At 35.9% G+C, this 9,329-nt stretch overlaps 1 protein-coding gene across 1 annotated transcript; it reads right to left on the minus strand.

Moving 5' to 3' along the window:
• Positions 1 to 6,666: 6,666 nt before the first annotated feature.
• On the minus strand, positions 6,667 to 8,835 carry LOC102174468 (interleukin-1 receptor accessory protein-like 1). Its single transcript, XM_018044057.1, has 2 exons — positions 8,641 to 8,835; positions 6,667 to 8,198 (listed from the first exon to the last, which is right to left on the minus strand). The coding sequence occupies exons 1-2, from the start codon at positions 8,822 to 8,824 to the stop codon at positions 7,480 to 7,482; spliced, it is 903 nt and encodes a 300-aa protein (XP_017899546.1). The 5' UTR covers positions 8,825 to 8,835; the 3' UTR covers positions 6,667 to 7,479.
• Between the last annotated feature and the right edge of the window lie 494 nt (positions 8,836 to 9,329).

Here is a 9,329-nt window from a genome sequence, read left to right on the forward strand (position 1 = left end):
CTGAGAATTTATGTGTGTGTGTGTATGTGTGTGTGTGATGCGCACACATAGTCCCAAATGTTCTTCAACTATAGAGTTCTCTCCTGGTATTTTTAAAAACAGGTCAGTTCCTATGACTCACAATTTAAAATATAATATATAAAATATACACTGAGTCATAACTCATACAACATTTTACTTTCTCAGTAGAAGTTATTTTTTTCACACTGAAAAACCCTATTGAGGTAGAAATGACTTTATGAAATTTTAAATTTATCAATTACTTTGACATTCAATCTGAAATAATCTTAAGTTTTTAAAAATATTACTTTCCATTTTTCATAATAACTTATCTCTGCTTCATCTTTAATAAGTGCTTCTTAAAAGGCTGTGCTAAGATGTGAATTTTGCTGAAACAGCCCATTTATTCTAAAAAGTTTATGGTTATTCACTTGTTATCCTTGTGATGGAAAGATTTACCACTTTTCCCCTCCCCCAAATAAATAAATAACAATTTTATTTATCTTTGACATAAAATGAAAAGGGCAAAAATATTTCCTTTTAGGAGTAAGTATGCACGACAACTAGGTGGAAACCGAGTTGGAAAAAAAAAACAAACACTGATTAAAGATGTTGATCATTTTAAAATATTACCTGAGGGGACTTTATTTTAAGGTCCTTACGTGCGTGCATACTCAGTCGCTAAGTCGTCTCTGACTCTCTGTGATCCCATGGACTGTAGCCCACCAGGCTTTTCTGTCCATGTGATTTTTCTAGGCAAGAATACTGGAGTGGGTTGCCATTTCCTCCTCCAGGGGATTTTCCTGACCCAGGGATTGAACCCGTGGCTCCTGTGTCTCCTGCTTTGGCAGGCAGGTTCTTTACCACTGAGCCACCTGGAAAGCCTGTCCTTATGTGAGTGGTACCTTAAAAAGAAAGGAATAAAGTACCTGGGGATCAAGAAGTAAGGAAAAGAAGCAGCAAAGAAGATTTACATGTTGCCATCCCTTTCATTTCTGTTCCTCAAAGGATTGTATGAAATAGATGAAAGGAAAATGCAGAATTTAACCTTGAAAAGATCATTAACATGATAATAACTTTTAAGAGATTGAATTTGTGACTCAAATTTCTCAAAAATTGAGAAGTGAAGAAAATAAAGAAGGATTGTAAGTGAACTTGAGTTTTTAACAAAGTTTTTCTTTTTGTTCAGCCAGTTGGCCAGTTCTTAAGTCCCTTTCTCCATAATCTTAATATGAATTATATCTAAGAATTATAAGCATATACAGACATAAACAGAGAGGGAAAGAGAAATATAACAAGAGTTGTCAAATTAACGAAGGTACTTACATAGGTTCCAACAACACATTTTTTAATTTATTTTCATCTATGATCAGGTAGAAACCAGAAGAAACATATGTAGCTTAATAAATAATTTAATTTCTTGAATTTCTATGTAACATATAAATTTATTTTTACAGGATATATAGAGAGCATACTCATAGAGAGCAACAGACTTATGAAACGACTATAAAACACAAATTATAATTCAAGTTTAAAATTTCTCATTTTTACACTTGTATTTGTCTATTGTCCTATTGCTAGTCAAAGCAAAACCAAATATATAATTGTAAGTATTCTAAGAAAAAAAGGAGTGCCTCCATCACCTACGCATGTTACATACATTCTAGATTGTACAAAATCAAAGAGGGTAGGCAAAACTAAAGGGAAACACTATGGAAAATGCACTTTTTACTGACTGTTGAACATATCTGAAAGCGTCTGAGTTTAAAATTTGATTTGAACACCAGCAGAGGAAAATGACCAAATTCATTTTCCTATTTGGGTTCTCTCAAACTCTGAAAATGTAAAAGTTTTTACAATTTAATAGCAGATTATATGAACATATCTCCACTACTTCAGTGGAAAAAACACACTAAGGATTCTAGCTACCAGGAGCATATGTTGCGAGGTTTATGGACAACTGTCCACGTTTACTAACAGAAAGATGTCTTCATCCCAGTTGAGAATTAACCTAAAACACTCACATCCAATCTCCCCAAATTTAGACTCTCATTGACTAGTAAGGATAGATCCAAATTACTTTGCCACATGATCATGCACTATGTAATATGTCATTTTACATTAAATCTTTTTTTTTTTTTAATGACCAGCATGCCCTTTGAAACTTAAGGTTATCTGGACTATGAAGACTGAAATTTACACAACATCAATATTACATGTAAGAGTCTCAAGTTCATGTGCAGTTCTTTGATTTCTACTCATTTAGTAGTGGAGGGAATACAGTGTAATGACTTGTCTTTGTTAGAAGATTTTCCAGGCTGTGGACGCTGGGGGATGTATTGTGAAAGTAGTGAAGGTAGTGAATGGTAGAAAAACAACAGTGCCTTACTTAACTTATTTCAGTGAACAATGCAGAAACATGAGTTTGTCAGTGGACTCAAGAGACTTTAGAGGGGCACTTCCTAAAGGGCAGAAGGAAATTTTTCTTTTTATGTCTCTTATTTGTAGAGATGTTTTGTGTTCTGAGCCTGGAAGGAAGAAATACTTGATGGAAAAATCAGAGCTGAGTTCTTTCTTTTCAGTCTGGTATTTTCTATACATGTGACTGAAGTTTGATGATGACAAAACAGAGAAGATTAGGATGAAATCGTCATCATCATCATCACCATCATCGTCCTCCTCTTTACTCACACTGAGGCAGGTCTTACAGTTCCTTGTGACAGTATCTTAATTAACATAGCACCAACTTTCATCTTGCTGCCCACCAGGAGCAAAAAGTAAAACTTGAAATAACCACCATGTCAGTTCATTCTCAAAATTCTTCATATTGCCCCAAAGTTATATCATAAATCCTGAAACTGGCATAAACTCAGTTGCTGAAAACCAAGTATATAACCAGCTCTAAATCTTAGCATAAGAAAACCAGGTCCCTTTGGAAAAACATGTCAAATGGTTGTTTGTTCTACTCCTGCACTGTTATTTCGTCTTAATTTTGTTGTAGGAAAACAATTAAACCAACCCAGAAAAAAGTTTAATGACATAAGGCATCATGCCAAATTGCATGATTTCACATTCTCTACCCCTCAGTTATCTTTTGAGTAAATTAAGAAATGAATAAACTATCAACTCTCATTTATATGGATGTGAATTACTGGGTCATCTAAGTTTTGCCTCACTATAAACCAAGTCTCCCACAAAGTTGGGTCATGTTGGAATTGCCTCTGTTAAAAGAACAATAATCATTCCCTGAATTTTCATGAAGGTAAGAAATAGTAGCCATAACAGTTCCTGCAAGATACGTGGTTTATCTCAATGTCAGTTTCTGAGAACATGCTTTATATCCAAATAACATAGCTTTTTAGGTGATGGATGTCTTTGAGACTTACATCCCAGAAAACACAGTTTTGTACATTTTCACAACTCTGTCTGGAATTTCAAGTGCTTCCTTATTTCCTTTAATCAGTCTTACATACTTAAGGTGTCCTTAAACCCACCTTTAAGGTCTATTGTTAAGGATAATGCAAATTTGACTGTTGGTTGCTTTCTTTGTTCAGAATAATACAGTGGGAAGGGTTAGTGATAAGGCAAGGAATAGCTCTGCTTCCATTGACAAGTTGCTCCTTTTAGGGAACTCAGTTGCATCATCATCTCTTTGTAATAACTGTATATGTTGTTAAAAAAATTCTTTAGTAATAGGGAGTATGTGTCTGTAGATAGAATTTCTAACCCATTTAATAACGGGAACAATGATCAAGTAAGTTCAGACCAGAAACAGTAAGGGATTTTCTGCTTCTGTGTCTCTATGTTCTCTTAGTTCCAGTCTGTCATTTTGCTTGCATGGTATCAGTGATCTTTGAATTTCAATAAGCTTTCTTCTGGGACTAATGCTATAAACTAAATTAAAACAAGAAAGAAATTAAGCACAAGATGAAAAATACTTCTTACAAAAAGGAGAACTAGGGCATCCAGAACCTGAAAATAATTTACAAGTATACGAATGAATGTTTTCTTAGAAGTGGTGATCTTAATTTACTTAAGTGGTACCTGTCAAAGTTAATGACTATTCTAGGAGAAACAAAACTTACTTGGCGTTTAGGGTCAGCTCTCAGTTAACATCTGTTTTTGTTATAAAATGCTAAATAGTAATGAAACAAGGAAGGAAGAAGTATTTAGGTATTTAAGTCAGTAGGGTTCAAATGCATATACTATGAAGAAAGTAATCAACACAAAATAGTTGACTGAAACAATCAGGGATTTAGCTATAGAAATAGAGTAGGTTCAGGTATCTTAGGTTATTGTGTCTCGGATTTATTTCATATACTTGATCTTAAATCAGCTGGCTGCATGAGACACAAAATCCTTCTCTGCCCACAGAAGACCTAAGGAACGGATTACAAATTAAATAAAAGATTTGAGCACCAGTATAAGGGGTAGGACGCTCATAGGCAGCAAGTAGAGGTTACAGTAAAAAACCAGGTGGACTTAGGAATCCGTAACATGTCACTTGCAGTCTGAGTAGCAAATGATGAAAAACAAGCAATACCAAACATCACACATATCCAGGTCCAGACGTCCATTATCTCCCTCAGCTTGGCTAACAAATTCATACTTTCTTCTGTGTTTTTACAACTAGAATATTCTTATCCCCCACAGCCCCCACAGAAAAAAAGAGAAGGATGAAACCTAAGCACTAGGGAAAATACATTTTTTTTCTCTCTTTATTGTGAATTCTAACATAACTTTTGTTAAACATAGAGCACGTGAACACATGACAGCTCCCTTCATTTGTTCTCACGTGTAGCTGATAGAGAATACTCGGGAGGAATGTTTCTAAAGCCACAGAGAACTTCTTCTTCCATTTCTAGAAATATGACAAAGCATTAGAGGAAAAAGAAAAGCATTTTTTAAGTTGTGAGAATATAAAATATTACCCATCAACCCCTGAATCATGCTATTCAAAGTGCTGAAATCTACACTAAAAATAGAACAAAAAATGTACTCCCAATGCAGCTAAATTAACACCTATGGATGCCTAAAATATGACTGTGGTCTGAATACTTCCTCTACAGTTATTCCACACTTCCATCGTGCATTTTAAAAAATTTAAAAAAAAGAAAAAAACAAAGAAATAAACCAGGCCATTGCCATGTTTACAGTTTTCTGAGCACTGGGGGAATCTGGAATCCAGTCCAGTGAGGTCACTGCTACCAGTCCCTGACAGGTGTCCATATTATAAACAATGGCCTTCTTGAATTCTGAAAATAACCCAATGTGCAAAGCTGACCTTAACGTTTATGTGTCCTTGCAGCTTCACTTCTGGTTTGTGAAAATGTGACACAGGTCCAAGGGGAGCACGGGAATAAAAAGAACAGATTGTGGACAAGGACCCAGGCAAGTTGTCAGGGAAATAAACATTTTTTTTTTTTTTTAGCAAATAAAAACCAACGCACATCCTAAAGCTCCTTTACCTTGTCACACAAACATGAGATATTCGCAGCTTTACAAAATTCTTATAATCATCTCTCATACATTTGCAATTCAGTTTTACCCTCACCAATGAACTCTACTGAAGTTTACATTTTTGTGTGTGTGGCCAACTCATACCTTAGTATTGTGACCAAAACTGTAGAATCGTTTTTTCATTATCTGGTGGTAGGAATAAACCAAACATACAATAGTCACTACACAAGCCCACGGACAATGGCTGGAATGAAGTTCCTACATTGAATCACTAAAGTAATGCGTAAGTTCTATTATCAGTGTTTTCATCACATCGATTTTTTTAAAAACTAAAAGCTACTTAGGTAATATTTCCCTTTAGCAATTTTGCCCTCTGCAAGTTCCCTTAGGATTGATTTTGTATCATCTTCAACATGAATATGTATTAGCTACTTATGTCATTGATTTCAAACATAAAGCTAAATGGTAAGAGATGAATTTCCTGGGAGCATCAGCTTTCTGTTTCTGACAGAATTATACAGTTAAAATAAAACTAATTCTTTATACAGTAAAATTATTTTAAATACTTTCTCATCTAATTTAAAAACTATTTTGTGTAAATAATGTTTATTTTGAAAATACTGATTTCTGTTGGTATTCATATGTTTGACCTCCTGAGTTCTTATATAAACACTTTGAGATTAATAAGTGTTGCTTATGTTCACAAACTGAAACCAAACACTTGATTCTGATTACAGCACTGAAAATTAAATACAGTGAAGTAACATTTAAATACAAGGGGACCCCATAATAAGTTTCACAGATTTGCACTGACTCTTTAGAAAATAACACTTTCTATAATACAAGGTGACAAAACATATTTTGATGACACATCCTGTCCTTCCCTTTGGTTTGGAAGCCTTCAATGTAAATTTCATTTTGACTTGTGTTGATTCACCCTTTTGAGTTAACTTGCCTGGCATTTGCACATAATCTCATTTGCAGAAAATCATAGAGGGAAAAGAGGAAGTAGAATAGTAAACAAAAACAGCCACAAACACATTCATGCCTTTCCAGGAAGTGATCAAATATAGGGCTTGATTTTTTTGTTTTGTTTTTTTGTTTGTTTGTTTTTTTTTGTTTTTTTTTTTTTGTTTTTGTTTCTTTTGTTTTGTTCTGTGTTTATATATATATATATATATATATATTTATATAAGGGTACATCAACTCATTTAAAAAACGGAAACAGCACACTCTCCCCCATTTTCATGCCCTTGATCTTCTCTTCTTAGCACTCTGTAGTGGTCACTGTCAAGTGACTAGCACACTTTTGGGTCTGGAGTGTATTCTGACGAGCAGTGAATTAAATGTTAAGACAGTTAGACCCCACCCCCCTACCCCTTCTCAGAGTTTACACGTCATGCCACCATTAGAAGGGTAGAGGTGGGGAATGAGGTGGGACAAGGAAGAGATTCAGGGCTCTGATTGGTGGGGCCCTCCTATGAGCAAGTGTTCTCATTTTTTTTTTCCCGAGTGGCAATGCTGGCATTCGTTGCACTGCTTTCTGAAGGCCCACATGGCCCTGCTGATCCTAGGTAGAACCCAAGAGAGGATCCGGTGCTCCTTGTCCCATCGGATAGATTTGTCCAAGCACCCCAAGGAAATGTTAAAAGCAAAACAAAAATCAAGGAAAGGAAATAAAAACCCATTCTAAAACTAAACTAATGAAGCAAAAAAGGGTTTTCTATCTATACATAAGTCTCTTCTTTAAAAAAAGGTAAATTTACAAATTCCAATGACATATAAAACAAAGTCAAAAAATGTAATGGTAAGAGACATGGTAAAACAGGAAGACACTGATGCTACAAAGAAATTGCAAAAAACATATGTACAAGACCCTGTTTTTCCTCATGTTCTAGAGATTGTAATGCATGTTTTTGTTTTTGTTTTTTAAACAGCAGCAGTCGAGGATTTAGTTCCAGGCACTGGACTGCAGACTTTACTCAAACTCCCAGGGACAGGGTGTCCCTTGCTTTTCTGTCACCAGATCACACTGGATATACTGGTCTCCCGTGGCAACAGCGGCAGGATGGCACTGTTTGTGTGGGCCTCGTCTGGATTCTGCTCCCTGCTCGATTTTGTCTGTGGCCGCTGCCCGTTGATGAGTGTCATAGGGATGTTACAATAGGTATGCTGATTGCCTATGGAGGTAAGAGGCAGGGTGCCAGTAGGAGGTACGTCATACTCGTAGCTTCGGTAGTAGTGTTTCTGACGCATTTGTGAATGGTAAGTGTTGTGAAAGGTGGATCGGAGATCTGGATGGGCAGTGGCTAGAGCTGTGGAGGTGGCGGCAGCCATGGAGATGGCTGAGACAGTCTGCAGCTCCCCAAAAGGCCCCTGCTCACTAACATCTAAAGCCTGCTCATGTGTAATGGGTTCTATCCTCTTAAAAGGCATTTCGTATTGTAAACGTTTCCAGAACTTAGAGTTCAACTTGTTGCATTTTGGTCCATGCCACTTAATAACGGTCAGGAGCTTGATGGTGTGCTTGAGGGCCTCCACCTCCTGGTAGTTCATAATTCCTCGCAGTTCACTGCACTCGATGAGTATCACTTTAATCTCTCCAGTCACAAGCATGTTTCGAAGTCTGGTCTCCAGCTCAAAGATGCTCCAGCCTCTTCTGACTACGTAATTTGGGGTCATGACAATAATCAGCCGCTTGCTCTGATCTACACACCTTGCCACGTCTTCAATGTATGCTACAACAGAGAAAAGAGTTTATCAGAATAAGTAAATTGAACATTTGGTCCAGAAAGCCCCAATGGATTCTCTTTCACGCATGAAAATGAGAAGTGTTGGTTGTTAGGTAAACCCTTGAGAAGATGAAAATAGCCAATGATCACTTAGAATAGAGGATGGGGCTTTTGCTTCTCTCGGTGACTGAAATATTTTCCCAGGTACAAATCTCTCATTTGGTTTTTTAAAATGTCAAGGCTCATAATATGAGATGCTTTATAGAATAGTGGAAGTGGCTTCCTCAGGGGTATCAAAACTTATTTTTCATTTGAACATATCATGCCATTTCTTTCTTGAGAAACTGACAGATGTAAAAGCAGCAAAAGTTAAAATTTTGTCTAAAAATGATGACTACACAGACAGATACAAGGACACAAACACTCTTAAATGAAAACATTAACTTACTTCCAGTTGGGATTAAATCTCTATCTGGTATAAACAACTTATATCCATAATGCTTTTCAAGCATATCAGGAAGGATTTCAAGAGCAAAGCGTTCTTCTTCCCCAGTCTCTTGATTCCACTGGTCAGGATCCACTTTGGTATATGATAAGTATGCATCGTAATCTTTATTATCTGTCAAGAACATTACAGAGTAAAGCTGAAGTCACTACAAAGAAAGCAATAGGACATGAGAACAATCACCTTATTTCATAAGTATCTCCAAATGTCCCACTTCTCGGAGACCAGAGGAAGAAGTTATTAATTTTCATTAATAATTCAATAATGACAAGTATCGTGGAATGAATTTGGGGGTATAAAGGAGTTACAGTTTGTTGTTATTAAGACAGTAGGAGAAAAATTAATGAAAATAGCAATGAAATGTTAACATTAAACATTTTTGATGCACAGATCATAGAGAATTTTGACAGCTTATAATAGCCACATATTTGGATAATATGTTCTTATTCTATGTAATTGTACATTTCATCTAATCCTTCCTTTGATGATTTTACCCTGTTGAAAAAAAAGAAGGAAAATTGAAATTGGCTTGGCTGGCTTGAGGAATAGTTTTTAGGTTGTGTGCATTGTGCTGATTTTCTTTTGGGGAAAAGATAAAACAAAACTTGGAATAATTAATTTTTCTCTGGGAG

This window comes from Capra hircus, assembly GCF_001704415.2.
Source record: "Capra hircus breed San Clemente chromosome X unlocalized genomic scaffold, ASM170441v1, whole genome shotgun sequence".
Taxonomy (NCBI): Eukaryota; Metazoa; Chordata; class Mammalia; order Artiodactyla; family Bovidae; genus Capra; species Capra hircus.